This window comes from Watersipora subatra, chromosome 10, assembly GCF_963576615.1.
Source record: "Watersipora subatra chromosome 10, tzWatSuba1.1, whole genome shotgun sequence".
NCBI lineage: Eukaryota > Metazoa > Bryozoa > Gymnolaemata > Cheilostomatida > Watersiporidae > Watersipora > Watersipora subatra.
The window spans coordinates 14,501,847-14,521,306 of NC_088717.1; the positions used below are offsets into that span (position 1 = coordinate 14,501,847).

General features: G+C 36.4%; 1 protein-coding gene across 1 annotated transcript in view; it reads right to left on the bottom strand.

Annotated features, from left to right (window-relative positions):
- Positions 1-365: 365 nt before the first annotated feature.
- The window catches only part of LOC137405709 (TBC domain-containing protein kinase-like protein), a 28,216-nt gene continuing 9,121 nt past the window's right edge, over positions 366-19,460 (bottom strand). Inside the window, exons 9-20 of the mRNA XM_068092068.1 lie at positions 17,320-17,452; positions 15,270-15,419; positions 14,396-14,612; positions 13,003-13,133; positions 10,497-10,606; positions 10,278-10,361; positions 9,521-9,606; positions 7,164-7,362; positions 5,298-5,440; positions 3,918-4,066; positions 2,309-2,468; positions 366-1,438 (exon numbers count right to left, since the gene is read on the bottom strand). Of these exons, the coding sequence (XP_067948169.1) occupies positions 1,328-1,438; positions 2,309-2,468; positions 3,918-4,066; positions 5,298-5,440; positions 7,164-7,362; positions 9,521-9,606; positions 10,278-10,361; positions 10,497-10,606; positions 13,003-13,133; positions 14,396-14,612; positions 15,270-15,419; positions 17,320-17,452 (1,673 nt within the window). The 3' untranslated portion in view covers positions 366-1,327. The remainder of the gene's footprint in view (positions 1,439-2,308; positions 2,469-3,917; positions 4,067-5,297; positions 5,441-7,163; positions 7,363-9,520; positions 9,607-10,277; positions 10,362-10,496; positions 10,607-13,002; positions 13,134-14,395; positions 14,613-15,269; positions 15,420-17,319; positions 17,453-19,460) is intronic.

Below are 19,460 nucleotides of genomic sequence, written 5' to 3' on the forward strand. Positions count from 1 at the left end.
TTTATTGCTGGCATAGAAAGGATTTTATGAGTTACCTGCCTATTGTACCTTGGGAACGTTACAGGAAACAGGTTTCTGCGCTGCAAATTACTATCTTCCGCGGCATTTTTATAGCCGATTTCTGGGTTTTGGAAAAAAATAACAGATTCTGGAAGGAGTAGAGTGCAAACGGATGGAGCCAAATCAACACAAATAATTTTTGTGTAGAGAATCCTAGCAGTCATGAAATGAAAAATTAGGTGCAAATACAGGTTAGATGAATGTATAACTTTGTATTGGCATTAATAATCATCCACAAAATGATGTTTTTGTACCAAAAAAATAAAGACAATTAAGAAACAAAAAAGAGATGAGCCAAAGGTGTGTATAGCCGAAAGAATAGTAGCTAGAATGTGGATTAAGCAATAGAACCAATGGATTGAGATCTGTTAAATTTTATTTCCTAATATTTTTCTATGGTTAATTTAATATATCAACGGGTACAGTAGACTTGTTACTTGTAGAATAATCAATGAATCAATAAGTAGCAAACTACCTCCATATTAGTTTATGTGTTATCTGAAAAATTAAACTTCTAGTTGTTATTAAAATATGAGATCCTAAAATGATGTAATAATATCCGCTTTCAAAGTTTCAAAAAATATCCAACATTACAACCAATATCCGCTAAAGCATTCACGCCTCTTAAAATTATTCAAAACTTTGTTTGCTGCAACTTTATTCAGAACATATGGAAACACCATACAGCAATGTTTAATGATGACATGGAAAAAGGTTTTTACATTAGTTAAACAATAATCTAATATATTATTCAAAAATACAAAAATTATGGAATACCAAACCGAGGCAAAAGCTAAATAGCTCTACCAGGTATATCAACTTATGAAGCACCGATTGAAGATATAATTAAAAATATTTAATTATCTTAGAATGCAAAACACGCAGTGAAAGGACAACTCGAATTCGATTAAAAATAGTGTTTCTAATTTGAGCAAATGCTGGGGTAGACTAATGCTTGTGAACTTGAAATGACGGCAAGAAATATTTCAGCCAGATAAATTTAGCAAATTTGAATGACCTTATAAAACTAATTATTATCTATTTAAATAATCAAAATATAAAATCAGCAGATTCTAAATATTAGCATTCATTTAGATACCTATCAATACAACTTGTGGTTTCAGACACTTTACAGTTATAAACACCTCCCAGGAAATGCGTGTCACAAAGGCACGGCGTAATATTCTCATCGGATGCCTTAACGAGCTATAGCTCGATGCGAGAATAGTTTATAAAATTGGGCGAGGTGAGAAACCAACACAATAACTCAAACATTAGGACTTGGGACTACAAGTAGATTAGAGCCCCGTAGGATTGTCATGCCTTTGTGTAGGTAGCAGACCTTGGTATAGCCCAAAGATACAAGTCTTGACGCAAACTGCAATGCAAGAAATAATATATACTGGGAGGTATAATGCCAGTCTAAACAATAGAAATATATATAGTTCACGTGTAGCTAATTAAATTAATCAGAGCCCTTCTGGATGCATCTTCAGAATATCACAATCTTGAATAGAAAAACAAATAGCAGGAAAGAGCAAGAAAAAAAACTCCATTAAGAATGAAATACAGAGGTTTCGCTTTTGAATTTCCCAATGCAAAGGCGGATGACCGTTATAAAGGCAACAAACTTATTAGACTTAGAAGTGTATATATCTGATTCAAGTCTTCAGTTTTGGAGAAATTTAACCAAACTTACAATCCTCTCAACATACAAATTTTAACATGTACTGTTAAATGTTGAGCAAATATTTGGCTTGAAAGCCAAAGTACTTTTCAATATACAACATTCAACGTTTCTCAAAACATGAAAAATTACTAATAAAACATAAATACAAAATAATTACCATATCAGCTAAATCAGTGTTGTCCTAATCACAATTCTATCAACTCTCCCCTACCTCCCTACCTCCAAACCTACCGGCTCAGTTTTGAGGACTGAGAACTCAGTTCGATCGCTGGGTCTCAATGATAAAAACATTAAAATGAGAAAGACATAAAATCAAAATAATTTTTTTTAAATTACTTCATTATACTACTATTTACTTTCATTTGAAATAATAAAAACCTGTTTTTATTGATTATTACTTTAATATTTTACATATAATTTAAGAAATTGTATTTATTGTTACATGGCTTTAAATAAGATTTCGATACTAAACAGCAGGTAAAAAGATGCTGCTTTGTATCGAAATATATATGTATATGTAAATATATGTAGATGAGTATAGATAAAAAGTAGCCTGACCTGAGGTGATTGGCCATTGCTTGTATCTACAACAACCTTGACTTGATATCTGTACTCATCTAAGAATTCTTTGGCAGCTGAGGTCAAAAGGCTATCTTCAGCCAGTAATCCAGCTGTTACTGGAACATGAATAGCATCTGGGATCGTTCCTTTGAGATATCTTAATATTAGTCAAGGTTAGCGATATACCCATAAAGTCTTAAGAAGTTACTCTCTCTTTGTGTAATGAAAGACAACTCCCAAATCAAAAAACCACTCTTAGTTAAAATCCGATGAACAGAAAATTAATGTACTATAGAAAAGAAAGCATTTACGACAATAATAATCTTCAAAATAAAACTTTACAGACAGTTGAAAATGGTGAGTGGTGAGGATGAAAGAGTTAATGGCTTTGGTTAAGAGAGGCTAATGTTTGCACATATTTTATTCTTTTATTGCCATTAGCATTTATCAACCAAATGATGTTTTTCGTAACATGACAAAACAAAACCGAGAAAAAATCAGGTATTATTGAGTGAACAAAAAAAGTTTTTCAATTTTGGTAATCTAATAGTATTGTGGAGGAGTCCGGATAGTCGATTGGAGGTTGTAGTAACAGAAAGTTCATAAACTGAAACATTCGATGGTGGATGTAGTATTTTAGTAATCTACCTAATAGTATTGTGGAGGAGTCCGGATAGTCAATTGTAGGTTGTAGTAACAGAAAGTTCATAAACTGAAACATTTGATGTCTAATAAACTATTGCAATGTGAAGTCGTACAAATGCAGTTGAAGACGCTGGAAAATACTTCAAAAAGGTAAGTATGGTATCGAGTATAAGCTGGCCCATGACTTTAAACCACCATCCGTTCTAGAAAGCCATCCAAAATGTCATTTGTTTGCACTCTAAAATGATTTTTCTAAAATAAATATTGTATCTAATTTTAATTCCTTTTACGACTAAAACGACTCTTTCAAGCATTTTCACACTACATTTTATCCGACAAGCAGATAAAAAGCACAGGGGTTTTCATAACACACTTAAAAGGTCCTCATGAATAATCTATTAATTGATTAGACTGAGCTGAAGAAACTATTTCTTTAGGAACTCCTTAACCCTGCCTCGTTTTCTCAAATTTCAGTGAAAAATAAAAAAGATGCAAATAGCTTGTGTTTTATTCTAACAAAAACTTCCAATAAAACGTCGTGCAAAAAATGTTTAGTTTGTATCAGTTAAAGCACTAACAAATAAAAGGCTAAATACTGAACATAATGGAAGAGGGTAAGAGAAAAAGAGAGAAATGAAAGAGAGAGAAAAGAGAAAGGAAAGAAAGAGAGAGGAAAGAAAGAGAGAGGAAAGAAAGAGAGAGAGGAGGGGGAGGGGGAAAGAGAGGAGAGTAAGAAAGGGAATGAGCGGAGAGCCTGTTGGCAGCCGAGTTGAGTCACTAAACTTTCCCTGCTAATCTTGAAGATGTTTGAGTTACAAATTTTGACTCGGTGTCTGAAGGAAAGGAATCTAAAATTTTCTGTTTGAAGTCTGATTTGCTCGAGATATGAGACGTTTGAGAACCAAGGTTTGAATAAACAAAGCAATTTACTAAAGGCCACACGTCTGACAAAAAAGGATACTCTTCTGTACTGCGAATGTCTATGATAACAAGCTTTGGTTTCGATTGCTTCCAATCGGATGAGGGAGTGAGAAGAGAGAGCATCTCTTCAGCAGATATCTTGAGGGTGCGACAACTCTTCAGCTCAGAAAGTGGTAACGCCTCTGCCATCTGTTAAAACCATCAAAAAGATAAAAATGACTCGGCAAGTTTAAGCACAAATATAGCAACTAAAGGCCGAAGGTCATATACAGTAGTAGCCTCTATACACTAGTAGTTTCTATACAATAGTAGTCTCTATACAGTAGTAGTTTCTATACAGTAGTAGTCTCTATACAGTAGTAGTCTTTATACAATAGTAGTCTCTATACAGTAGTAGTCTCTATACAGTAGTAGTCTCTATACAGTAGTAGTCTCTATATAGTAGTAGTCTCTATACAGTAGTAGTCTCTATACAGTAGCAGTCTCTATACAGTAGTAGTCTTTATATAGTAGTAGTCTCTATACAGTAGTAGTCTCTATACAGTAGTAGTCTCTATACAGTAGTAGTCTCTATACAGTAGTAGTCTCTATATAGTAGTAGTCTCTATACAGTAGTAATCTCTATACAGTAGTAGTCTCTATATAGTAGCAGTCTCTATACAGCAGTAGTCTCTATACAGTAAAAGTCTCTATACAATAGTAGTCTCTATACAGTAGTAGTCTCTATACAATAGTAGTCTCTATACAGTAGTAGTTTCTATACAGTAGTAGTCTCTATACAGTAGTAGTCTCTATACAGTAGTAGTTTCTATACAGTAGTAGTCTCTATACAGTAGTAGTCTTTATACAATAGTAGTCTCTATACAGTAGTAGTCTCTATACAGTAGTAGTCTCTATACAGTAGTAGTCTCTATATAGTAGTAGTCTCTATACAGTAGTAGTCTCTATACAGTAGCAGTCTCTATACAGTAGTAGTCTTTATATAGTAGTAGTCTCTATACAGTAGTAGTCTCTATACAGTAGTAGTCTCTATACAGTAGTAGTCTCTATACAGTAGTAGTCTCTATATAGTAGTAGTCTCTATACAGTAGTAATCTCTATACAGTAGTAGTCTCTATATAGTAGCAGTCTCTATACAGCAGTAGTCTCTATACAGTAAAAGTCTCTATACAATAGTAGTCTCTATACAGTAGTAGTCTCTATACAATAGTAGTCTCTATACAGTAGTAGTTTCTATACAGTAGTAGTCTCTATACAGTAGTAGTCTCTATACAGTAGTAGTCTTTACATAGTAGTAGTCTCTATACAGCAGTAGTCTCTATATAGTAGTGGTTTTTATACAGTAGTAGACTCTATATAATATTGTCTAAATTAATATAAAAAATAAAGAAGTGGACCGGACGAAAACAAAAAGTGTTACCAGCGTTTTTTCCTGTGCAGTTCTGTTGTCAACAGCTTCCTGTTTGTTTGGAAATGGAGGAGCGTGTACCCTGACAGTAGCACTCTTTGGTGTTGAGCAAAATATCTTTTTCGAGTCAGTCACACACTGCTCTATATTAATTTCTACAAGTAAATTGATGTCATGTGCTGACTTTACAAACATTTGTCCAAACATCCCCATCTACACCAGGAATATTACTCGCGGAGGATGTTAGAATTGGCTACCATACTTGAACTTTTGATAACAGCTACAGGTAAATAGTTAAGAAACTAGAGAGATCTTAGCAGAGTTTGTGGTAATTTTATAATTTTTAGTAAGAGCCTATTCTGTATCTGTTATTGACCAAATGAAGAAAATCAATCGAAGGGTAGTTTTAACTAACGGTATGTGGCTTTGACATGCTTAAGTAGGTTCAACAATGTTACTAACAAATGCCATATTCATTTGTTTCCAAAGGACTAATTTAATCATGGTTCAGAATAATATATGCAACCTAGCAACTGCAAAACAGGAAATAGCTGGAGAAATGCTCATTTTCAGAGACCAGGTTTGAACCATGTAATGACTCTGTACAAATATATGCTGCTTTGGCAGAGTTATGCATACTTTAGAATGTCGTGTACACACGCTCTTTATAAGCAACAAGTGCATTAGTTCTAATCTCTATCTTATAGTAAAAACAATTGCGATGAAATATCGATTTTTGCTGGAGACACAAAGAAACAATGGAGGTGCCAAATAAATGCAAGACACCGTCAAATACTACTAAACTTCTATTTGAGCGTAATGGCGCTGTATTTTTCAATCTTTTCCTTATAGTGGTGCTCTATTAGAGGTGACATTTAAATAGAGGGTGGCGCTTTATTTTTTGACTAGCTGGTCAGAATTTTGGGAAGATAAATTTAGCCATTTCATGGGTGAAACAATGCTCATGCAGCCTATATTTTGCACTTAACTTCAGGCAGAGCAACATTAATACTGTTGGCCTCAGCATTTTTACTAAACGGGTTTTCATAAGTGTCTCGATGTATCAAACTGAGTTGAACAGTGAACTAACTTGGGTAAACATATTAGACAGATACAAATATTCCTTATTTCAATGGTTTGGCTTTTAGAGTTTCAAAGAAAAAAACAGAAAAAGCTTTACAGTTACAAAACATACTTCGATATGTTGTAACAATAGTAGCTACTGGTCGCATGGTGCTCCTGAAGAGTATTCTCATCATTCATCAAAACGTTTTAAAATCTTCAGATCAGGTTGTAAACCATAATATGGACGAATCTGAAGACAATGGATTGGATTTAGACCTTGGTTACTTCGAATTAGAGTGTAGTTCTGATGTTTGTGATGATCGATCTTCTCTGACACACCGTCACTAAAATCGTGGTAACCACTACCGCAACAACGAAAAAATTAATTGCCATTGATGTAACCAAGTCATTATTAGAACATTTTTGTGGATAATTTACTACTGATCACTTTCTATTATGGGTAAAGATCAAACATAACGAATGTCAAAGTGGTGGTCTAATAGAGGTGGCGTTCAATTAAAGAGTGCGCTGTATTTTTAAACCCTTCCACTGTAGTAGCATTCTATTAAAAGTGAGGTTCAAATAGAGGTGACGCTCAAATAGAGGTTTTACGGTACATCAGCTAAAACATTTTTTAAACAGCATTACTTTAAGGTAAAAAGCAAAATGCTAAACATTAACAATCAAAAGAGAACATTTTCTTTTTTCCAAACCATGGCCAATGGTAAAAGCATGGCACTTTGGCATTAGCTACCAGTTATAGCATGGTTAACAAGGTTATATGAAACAAGGTTATGTGAAGGTCACACCAACCAGGAAGGTCGGAGAAGAGGAGGATACACTCATTGAAGCCATAAGTTAACAGTCGAGACTTGAGTTGTTGAAGGATAGCAACTCCGATATAAAGAGGGAAGACGGATGCCCCGAGCAGCAATGTGTCCCACAGATGGAAGAGGCGATGCAGAGGGAAGACATGCGCGTACATTGTAAGGAACCAGGGAATGGCGTAAAGCTGCAACACAACATCAAATCAAACATACAGAACCAAATACGATAACAATAATATAATTAGGGACAGTCATAGTACATGAACTACAATGATAATAATTACTATGATCAGTCATGGTACAAGGATAAACTACATCAACAATAATATTAATATATAAACAAAATATATATATTAATAATAATAATATATATATATTAACAATAAAAGCACAAAAACAAAAGAGAAGATAGATCAGAAGGAGATCATCGAATGCATGTCGCTCTACTTATGGTATCAATGAGAATACTGAGAAAAATTTGGATCAACTAGTTTAGTTGATTTTACCTCAGATCCACAAGAATATACAATAATTCAATTCAACGACTTGCTACCCTTTCTACAATTATTTATTATTGTTATTAATCTTTACTATAATAAGAGCTGTATTTGCCAATCAGAAGTGATAGTTGGAGGTTAGAAAAAAGATTGCCCCATACAGGATTCGAACTCATAACATTCGGCACAGCCGCACGGTGCGCTACCACCAGCTCTAATCATTCGCTTTCCAGGGTTGGGTAATTATTGTGTACAGTGTATAGTTATTCTCAGTGCTTTATTGGCACACCTGATGATCTCTGACAGCACTCGGGACTGCCAGTGTACTAGTAGTAGTACTAATAATAATAATGAAGTAACGCCTACTTACCTACCACCTAATGACGTAACGGCTACTTAAATAATGCCTTACTTACCTTATAAGTTAGTGCTTAAAGGTTGACTTGCAACAAAATTTACATTACAGTTATTTGGTATCAAAAGGTTCACCATGTCTTAATCTGCTGCGTTGTAGGTTCAAGATATGTGGAAATGTGATTACAAACTCTTAAAAGCTCAAAAACGAACAATTAATCGCAGCCATCACGAAAACGGCTGTAAGTTGGAATAATAAATGGTTTTAAATAATCGCTACAACGCCTGTGTCAGTCAATCACAGATCATCTGTTTACTTAGAAAATCTTAAGGTCCAGCAAACTAAGAACGAACTGATATGTTGTTTAACATTATTCGATTGACAGATGTCTCCCTGAAGAGTGAATTTCTACAGATGCAAAAAGCGCGAGCTTTGTATAAGATTTACTCTAACCATAAACAAAGGTCACCTTAGATGAAATGAATGAACATTAGACAATATCTACCACTGAGCTTCTGCATTAAGATTATACAGGACTCCTGTAAAACTGTTTAAATACTATATTCAACATATTCTTTCTCAAACAGTACCACTTCTGATAGAAATGTATTACCAAACCAGAGGCATATAATTAATTGTATATCAAGAGTATCTCTTAAGTGTAAACATACATCTGTCTTTCGTTGATGTATCAGCAGTTTTTTGATGTGAAAATATTATCGAACTTGAACACAACATGTTAGTGTTAACACGTTAGTGGTTACTTACAAAAATACAGCTTTCGTTTGACATCATAGCCAGATGTATAGAAACATATTTATCCAGCAATGCCTTCCAGTACCATCATACATAAGCGCTGCCCAAATGGACACTCTCACATGATCTACACAGTTACCATCGTGCTGATGGTATGAATTTGGAATTGTGTACTCATGGAGTTACTGCGCGATAAGCATTTCCATGCACATTCGCGTGTTGTGGATTAATGCAGGCACTTTGTTAAAGTAGATAAGGAATTCTATGCCAGAGGTCATAGCGGCACACTCATGTCTTGTCAAACCAAAATAGGAACGACTGAAGTGTGAAAAATGTTCAAAATGGAATAGATTGCGCAAATTTATCTGCGCATCATTCGCCAGTGTCGTTTCCATCGTTCGCGAGCATGAAACATTCGATAACAATTTGTGAGGAACAAAGCTCGCTTGGGTTGCAGATTTTTGCCATTTTCATCTAGCGGATAATGGAAACTTGTGGATGAACCGCATCATGGAAACATAGTGACTATATATCCTATATCTATATCCTTATATCCTATTATAAAAAAACAATAATAAACAAGCTCACTAACGAATGATTCCTAACATAATCAGTTAGTCTTATCACATCAACAGTCCATATACTACAGTAAGTAGCCAAAGATAATATATAACAAGAATAAGTTTCTGGTACTAACCAGAGAGAACTACAATTCGAAGAGCTACATTAACTTACATCAGGGGAAAACCCAGTCTCTTCGAGATGGTTGCTCAGTTCTGGTTCATGGAATGCTATAAGCTGGGAGAACATAGCCAGATACTCTAAAGTAAACGTTACATAATAATATATAGTCATATTAAAATGTACAATCATGTAAGTGCCCAGGTCATACAGCTATAGCCGTACTATAACAGAAGACAGTCATGCAAACATATATGCGTACTTACAGAAAAACAGAGAGTACACAACACATCAATAAAGCTATGGCAAAGAATTACATAGACTGATAAAACTACACATAGTCATGAAGTTACCATATAGTCATATTGCTACAAAAAAGCCATATGGCTATCTAAATCAATAAAGCTACATAGAATCATAGAGTGACACAGAGTCATAGAGTGACACAGGGTCATAGAGTGACACAGAGTCATAGGGTGACACAGGGTCATAGAGCTATAAAAAGCCATATAGCCACAGAGATCATATATACATGTAGGTAGAGAAATAAAATTATGCAAAAACATAGAGCTACCCAGAGTCACAGGATTATATAGAAACACAGTTATGCATAGTCAGAGAGTGATACAAAGTCATAGAGTGAAACAGAGTCATATTGTAATAAAAAAACCACATGGCTACGCAGAGCATTACAGGTACCTAGAGCCATAAAGTGATGCAGAGTCAAAGAGTTAGCCAAATTTGTAAAAAAATATGAAAAATATAACACGACAGAGTTACTCAGAGCTAGAAGGTGATTCAAAACAGGTACCTTGAATAACAGCGGAGTTGTCCTTAAGAAAGAAGTTGTATAAATACTTGGAGATAAACTTGCTGAGGCAAGCATAGGCAAGAGCTACAAATGTAGAAACATACATGTATATACATGTATCATACAAAAGACATGAGTCATCTACACACAAAGATGAGACAACTCATATACATATATACAACTTATAGAACTGCTAACAGATGACACAGCAGTTCTTACCTTCATCATTAAAGTTAAGAAATATAAACGGCGCCGACAGAGAATCCAAGCCTTGCCAGTAGACATATTGCGGGTGGCTGGTTACCCAGGCCTTTAGGACTCTTTTAAGCCTGTCAACAGATCATATGACTACACTCTTAAGGCTAAGAACCGACCTTCCAAACAACTATAAAAATATCAACTTTTTAGATTCTTCGAGGCCATATGAGTCTTTAAAGACTGCCAACTAAACATGGAGACATCATAGATTTCATGAGAATAAGCAGCCCTTATGACCGGACAGACATGCCAACAGGAAGAAAGTGTAGTTTTATCACCTCAGCAATAAATTCAATAATAATTTATATGAAAGCGTTGCTATATTTTAAAATAAAATGATGATAATTGGCATGTCTGTGAAAATAATGTCATAGAAAACAGACCGAATCAAATAGACTATCAGAACCCCAAGGGAGTAAGAATGTCTACTTATAACATGAGATCAATAAGAAGACAGTGGTTTTACTACCTGAGTATTAAGTTCAATGGTAATTTATATGAAAGCATTGCTATAGTTTAATGATGAAAACTTGAATGTCTGTGAAAATACTCTTATGGAACAACGGACCAACGGTAATTTGACAAACAACATACTCCAGGGACGTAAGAGAGTCTGGTGATAGACAAACTATTGCTACAGAAGTCAACGTGACTCAGTTACTGCCAAGATTTGTTGCTGTCTCTAATAGACTGCAGTTGGAGATTCCAACCTGCTCTGACTGTATGAACCATAACCTTGTTGGCAGCAATAAGGTGGTGAGTGCATTGGTAGAAGAGAGGAAAAGAAGGAGATGTGAGCATATGACGAACTTTGCTTTAAGTGAGTCTAGACTACGAAGCAATTTTAGAAGTCTGTAAGATATCCCTCGAAGATCGAGAATGATGTCTGCTTATGAAAGAAGAGGCTGCGCGTGTTTTAAAGCAACGTGCTGTTATAAATAATGTCTCTGTGATCTTCGCTGGACATGTCTGAGTCTAGTGGCAGAAGATCCTCGATGACTTGAGACATGCCCAGTTGCAGAGAGCTATTTAAGGTTGGATGTCATTGCTGTTAGCATCAGCGGCCTTTTTTGGGAATCGAACCCCAACCAGTTCTTCTTGGGTCAGGCGTTCCAGACCACTAGGCCAAGGCAGCTTTTAGTTTTACATGATCACTAACAAAAGTCAAAAGGATTGGACGCAAACACATAAACTTGATAAGTCAAACCTTGTGAGAAAATTGCTATGCATTGAATGTGACTCAAATATTCAAGCCGCGATTGGTGATGAACAGTCAATTTACTTTTGGGATGAACCAATAAAATTACGACTAGACAACCTCATAACAAATCGGGCGCTCAGCATGTTTGTTTCGATTTAAAAATGTGTTAGTGAGGCAAAATATGTGTGAACATGAGGCAGCAAAATAAATTAATGAAAAATCCATCGCCATAACCTATTGGCCAATTAGGCTCGCTATTGGCTAATTAGTAGCCAAAAATCCCTTGGCCTGAATAATACAGCTGGATTACTGATCATTATTGCTGGTCTAGTCAAGACAACATACAAGTTTACTCTAAATAATCATTTTGTATAAAGGAACTAAAAGTAGGTATTGGAACAAATAGATGGAAAGCCACAGAGCTGACTTAGCAAGATTTACTAATGTAAAACAAGTAAGCCATGTAGCCAATACGTGAGCCATAAAACTGTGTGTGCCTGAAGGACGAGGACCTAAACTACAACTAGAAATCGATGTACTTTGAGAAACAGAATCAACTAACATGAACTCATGCAGCAGATCTTGCCGAGAGTTATCAAATCATTGGCGCCAAGTATCCGTAAGTTTATACTAGCAAGTGTGTTTAGTATAAAGTAAGAAAAGATAAATTGTCCTGTAGTTGTGGTATCAATCTTCTTCCCTTATTGTGCCTCTCAGGCTCACACACGCACGTGCACGCACTCTCTCCCCTCTCACTCCCTCCCACTCACTCTCCCCCAGACCCTCGCTCTCCCACTCCCTCTCTCTCCCTCTCCCTCTCTCTCCTACTCCCTCTCTCCCTCCCTCCCTCTCTCTCTTTTCTCTCCTCTCTCTCCTTCTATCCTCTCCTCTGTCTCTCTCTCACTTTGCTTAGATTTCTCCTTCCTGTTCTCTTTTCCCTCCTCACTACCTCTTTGTCATCCTTCTTCCTTTTTACTCCCGCTCTACTTTTCAATGTAGCCCCTCATCACTATCCCTATCCTTGCATTCTCTATCTCACACCTCTTTTATCATCTCCTTCAAACACACTAGCTCACACATACTCTCACTTGCCATCTCTCACCCTTGCACCCTTTCTCGCTCACATGCCTCTGTTCTCCACTCTCCCCTTTCACTCTTCCTTCCCCCTCTTTCACTCTCCCCTTTCCGGCCTCTTTCACTCTCCTTTACTCTCCCTCCTCTCTCGCTCAAGAGGCGACGCACCAACTGGACTAAGAATAAGCTTACTTTTTATGGGCATCAGGAGAGGACATGAGCTCATTGTATTGGTGACACCTCGGAATGTCCACCTCTATCTGCCTGTCTATGGTCTGTGCAGACACTTTGTCTATGCTGTCATATTGTGCGTAGATGTTGCCCTAGCAGTGGAAAGAAGCTTTGAAAACAAGGTAAATATGAATCAAATTAAATGAGCGATCTTTAGCAGATTTAACGTGGAAAAGAAATGATGACATCACAGCTGTAAAGAAACTGTCTCAAAACAAAATTAGCAAATAAACCTCTGATTCTATATTCTCTATGGATATATTAAAGATCGATCATATTTGTATGCAAATCTTCTGCACATTTTTGTCTCAGCAAAAGGTGCAATTTGCAACATGTGACATCCGAAAGCTCACCAAGTATGAACATTTTACTGATATGTAGAAAAAAATAGTGAAATTAAAAAACAACATTGAAATATACAAGATGCATTAATTTAAGCTATGTCTAATGTAAGTAAGAGTAAGTTACATCATGTACATCTATCAGTCACTGTATCACCAGACCTACTACTAAACCTAAACTTCTGTTCACGTGTCACTAAGATAAAAAAAAACACTACAGCACTTCCTCCAATGATCATTATGTCATTACACACCTTGCACCAGATTTGAATTTGGCACCCGCAGTTCTGGAGGTAGCGAGCTTACCCATTAAGCCACATGGGCTACATGCAATGCAATGGCTTAATCGTGCTCATATTTATTACATTGGTTAAAATACTCATGCTTAAAGGCTTGGGATTATTAACTAGCACACTTGATCATTACGCGTAACGTAACGTTTATTAAGCTGGCTTCTGACTCGGCTCCCACTATAGTAAACTAGCTTACCAGGTAAGTTACTCAAAATCATTGGGAAAATATTTTATTACCCATGCAATGCCAGGCATTCAGTAGTAGTTCAATATAGCGCATTCATTTAAATGATATATGCGATCCCTTGAAGTATGTATCATTGATTTTGGGACTTTTGGACTCTCAACTAAATTAAACAAACATGATGCATTTTCATTAAAATTTATAAGAATATATAAAATGTGATGGTTTTAACATGCGAATCAAATATTAAAACCAATTAAATTAATTCGTCGAGATTCTGCTGTACCAAAGATGGAAATCAGTTAAAAACTATATGAAACTTCACCTAAAGTTTACCACAAACTATACACTTGGTTAACTAAATTATGACTTCTTCTTTACTCAGCATTGCTACAAGATAAAAAATTTTTGAGAAGGTAAGTGAAATAAGTACATGGACAATGACTTGGGAACAGGAGTAGCAATTATGCATCGCAGGAGGTAGCGCTGTTTTAAAACTGCTTCATGCATCAAAACTTATAAAATTAAAGACCTACCCGCACGTCCAAAATTGCGGCCCAAGAGGCTGCCCTGAAAAGAGGAGGGATGTCAGTGCGTGCCTCTCTTAACACCTTAGCCTTGGTAAAAGGATAACCCTTGAGTAGGCTATCAAATAAGACAATCCTGTGAAATTGGTAATCGACGTCTCGCTCTCGTATAACCAGCGGTAGTTTAGCCGTATCAGTAACAGACCGTTGGAGAGAGGGTGCGTCCCTGTAAAGCAGAAGAACCTGGGCTAAGAAAAAAAACACTTGTATGAAGTAGATTACATTCCAATTGATTTATGAAGGGAATTTCTTAGGTGAACTAAAAAACTCACACTTGACTCTAAAATTATAATTTAAAAGAAATCAATACGGAGTGACTCAAAATATATCGAAACTACAAAAAACTCAAAATTAAACTTTAAAATTGTAGCATAAAGAAGCCAACAAAAGGTTTAACGAAAATATATTTAAAGGATCACAAGGCTCTGAGTACATTACATAAAAGTGACTAGCACTCCATTGCAAAAATTACAAATTTTTAAACCTGGTCTAAATGTTTTAAAAGAACAACAAATCTAATAAAATGATATGCATCAATAGATAAAAAAAATAGCAATTTTTTGATTCGATATGTTAATAAAATGTATCTACAAAGTGAAAATAAAAATAATATTTTTGATATTACATAGTAAAAAAATTTTTGCTTTATATTTTGTGGTGAATAATTTTAAAATGCATATTTATTTCCTAAATATGTAAAAGAATAAGAAGCAATGATGGTTTTATTACGCCGATAGAAAGAGAAGATAATTGCAACGATAGCCACAGAAATTCAACTGAATCTTGAATGATGTGAAAGACAATGAATAGGATATAGACTCACTCAGAGATGATGAGTGGATAGAAGGCCTCTGGGTCAACTTCCGCGAGCCTCTCACTAAGCTGAGTAAGGTCTAGTGTTACACTCGAGTCATTATACATGGTCGTATGGTCTTGGGTGGCTCCGTACGCGTCCCCTTCATCTGACACAAAGCTGTAATTGCGTGGATGCGTGGGATATAGTCTGAAGTCTAACCCAACTTATAAATCTAATAGCTACACTCCAGAGAACTAGAATGTTCCAGAATAATAAAGCTAATTTTTTATAATGATAACTCTAATAACACAGACGAGACTGAAGTAGTTGAGTACTTCACCATGTCAGTTCTTGTGTGCATTTAGTAGATCCATCATTACATGCTGAGAAACTTGGAAAAACGACAAATGTTATAATCCAGCTACAAGTACGACATATAGAGAAAGGGGTTCATCAGAGAAGACTGTCATTGGCTGCTACTTAAAGGCCTTTCAGACAATAGCCAATAGGAGTGAGTGATACATACAATCAAACCCGTGCTTGCAACCGTCGTACAATATTGATTATAAGTGTAACCACCTCTAGGAGAGTTTAAATTGGCTACTGAGACAGCAAACCTAATGTGTACTGTTAGAATTATAGACTAGCTTGTAGTTGTTCCTGAAAAGGCTCAACTACAAGGAACACTAAGGTATGCTGTCGTGGCAACACAGTTTTACATTGGACTGTTAATAATGGTAGGAGAAAATGATGAGATGGAATGAGCAAGCTAACAATACAGTCATACCTCGACATACAGGCTTAATGCATTCTCTCTTAAATCAATCTTTCCTAGATAAAATATGCTAATTTATTACTATTTAATTAATATTCCAACTTAATTCTAACCTGCCTTTCATTTTCAGTTGTTGTTTTTCTTATTCCTGTTTGGCTCTTGTTGCTTCGCTTTCACCTTCACATTCAGCTGGCCTTTTTAAAGCTTTTTCCAACTGATTCGACAAAAAGGACTGAATGATGCTGTTCTCATGAGCAACCTCTCACATGCTCAGCCAGGTAGTGGCTGCATCGAGAACCGTCTCGTCTGCTCGTATCTCAAATTTGTCTCGTATCTCAAACCATAAATTTGCTCAAAATTTTGTTCGTATCTCAAATTTTTCGTATGCTAGTACACTCGTATGTCAAGATATGACTTTCCCTGAGTTGAATCCTTGATGTCTATTTCCATGAGATTGTAGTGTTAGCTAACTATTTTTATTTGAATCAAAGCTGGCTACTTACAAACCTCCCACTCAAAAATTCCAAGATAGGACAGGGAAATTGTACAATACACAGTATACCCACCAATAGAGTTATAAAGTTGCGATCTGAGGTGATGGCTCACAACGACTGACTAAAATAAATCTTCGTATATAGGCCACCGCTCAAACTTTGAAGGTTGTTTTTGAGTTACAGAGTATGCAGCATGTATAAGCCTCACCCACCATTTTTCCATCCATCTAACACATTTAATTTAACCTAGCCACATGGGTCATTCGCCAAGTCTATCATCTCTGTCTGTCGTCACACGCACGAGTTGACTGACGAGGTGGCAATCGACCAATGAGTGCTCTCACCGTTGCGGAGAAAGTGTTACGCCTTCAGCAAACCGCAAAAAATAAGTACCAAATCAGCGAGCAAGTTTTGTCAGCCATGTTATCAAGAAGGGCAAAATATAACTGCACGTTTTAATTGAACACTGTGAATGTAGCTTTGGAAACTACCAACCGGAATGTTGTGCAGTTTTTGGCATGATGGAAAAGCAACCCGATGAATAGAATCAACTGCTGATGACACATGACCACAACTAATGACCTCATTTCGCGAGTATAAGTACTTAGATATTTTTAGCGTTTTATTGTTGAATAAATTATTTTTAGTATTTGGGCATTCTACAAGGTATCTTAATCCCGAATATAGTGAGAAGTTTACAACTATAATTTTTAGATTGTGTATATAAGTCGCAACCCAAACTTTTAAACAAATTTTTAGGTTCACAGGTGCGGTTTGTACACAAATATTTACAGTAACAGCCACATACTTCGCCATGCTGATGATGGGAGGGGTGTTGGTTATAAGTCCCGCCTTTTTCAAGACGACTACCAAGTCTCCACCGGTTAACTTCCATAAGCAATAAATTTCTTGAAAGCTTCTTTCCTTCAGATGAACATAGTCTGCAAGAACAACCGGTCATAAAGTACGCAATAAGGAAGCTAGATAAATAAGGAGATACCAGCTGGCCCTTGTCAACGCAACACATAAAGCTCTATCACTATGTTTCCATGATGCGCAAAGTTGAGCCAATCCGCAAGATAACCGCATCATGGAAACGGCATAAATCCGTTAGCTAAGCGAGTTGTGCGATTTGCAAAACTTTATCAAACCCATCATGCTTACGAATAATGGAAACAGCACTTGCAAATGATGCGCATTAAAACACCGCACCAGCTATTCAATTTTAAACATTTTCAATACGTCTATTCGTCCTTTCTCGATCGAGTTTCACGTGTTTGCGTCGCTAACACATGCATCGCTAATTATTAACTTATAGCATACAATTCCTTACCTTTTATCAACAAGGCGCCGAAGTCAATCCGCATCATGTGAATGTTCATAGAAACACTCAATTCACACGATAACGCAACTTACGCACAACTCCCAATACGCATGATGTGATTCATGGAAACATAATTTTTACCATGTAGAACAAGTTAAGACTGTAAAATACATAAACGTTTGGCAGAGTTAACACTCTCAAATGCAAGCTTAAAAAACTTATGAAGAGAAAACATGGTCAAGCGTTTACTATTAATGTTTCTATTTCCATGCATATGGAGTATGTTTATGGCGCTTAGGTTCCTACCATGCATCTTCCCTCCCCTCTACACTCTCCCGAAGGTAGTTTTGGCAAGTACCATGGGTACGCAATGGTAAGTGATCGCCAACTTGTAGAGCCCTCATTAGTAATGTGTATGGTAGGGTCTCCCCATGCGATGTATCAATAAAAACTGTGACAATAGTTAATGTTTCTAGGCTACAAGAACCGACTGCATGCAGCATAACAATATTGTTCAGCAAATGTCAACACCATTTTATTGTACTCGTCCAAGGGCCATCATTAAATCATTGAAAATGACATAGAGAGAATAACTCCCAGTTTAAAAATACAAACAGGCAATAATAATAGTCTATGGTTTTCCACACTACACAACCGATATGTTATACGCATCCACCAATGAATATTTGTAAGGAATCCTTTATGAACTTTTAACATAAGTATTTGTAGAAATATTGACAATATATTCTCTACAGTTGACGCTGTTGAATCATACAGACATCATAGAGCACTAACACGATACAGAAGGGCTGCGAGTTTGAACAATAATGTAGCCCTTAACATTGCCAAGATGGACAACGAACCAACAAAAAAATCTTGTAACAGACCACGAAGTAAGATCTAATATGGACTGATATGGACAACTAATATGGACATCTATGCAATCATTGGAATAGGTTGAGAATAAAGTCAGCAGTTGCAGACAGTGACAAACTTTCAAGATACCGTACTTTTCGGACTATTAACCACTACTTTTTTTTGATGATTTGAGCCATGCGGCTTATATATGGGTGCGGCTATTCTGTGGCTTTTTCTTTGACCGCTAGGGCGCATTAACCAGAATCTCCGGTTAGTGTGCCTTTAGTGGTGAAAGAAAATACGGAACAATGCCTAACAGTACTGTTCCTTTAGGCACTAGGTTAAAAAGCGTCGGTTAATACGAAACTGTGCCGTTCGGCACTGTTCCATTTTAAACAGCAAAGTTGCCGCCGTGTTAAAAAGCACAATCCTGATTTCTGCGGCCGGTACAAAGGTGCGGCCTATGTATTGTTTTATTATCGGTTTTTGGAAAATAAAGCAGATGCGGCTTATATATGGGTGCGGCTATTCTGTGGCTTTTTCTTTGACCGCTAGGGCGCATTAACCAGAATCTCAGGTTAGTGTGCCTTTAGCGGTGAAAGAAAATACGGAACAATGCCTAACAGTACGGTTCCTTTAGGCACTAGGTTAAAAAGCGTCGGTTAATACGAAACTGTGCCGTTCGGCACTGTTCCATTTTAAACAGCAAAGTTGCCGCTGTGTTAAAAAGCACAATCCTGAGTTCTGCGGCCGGTACAAAGGTGCGG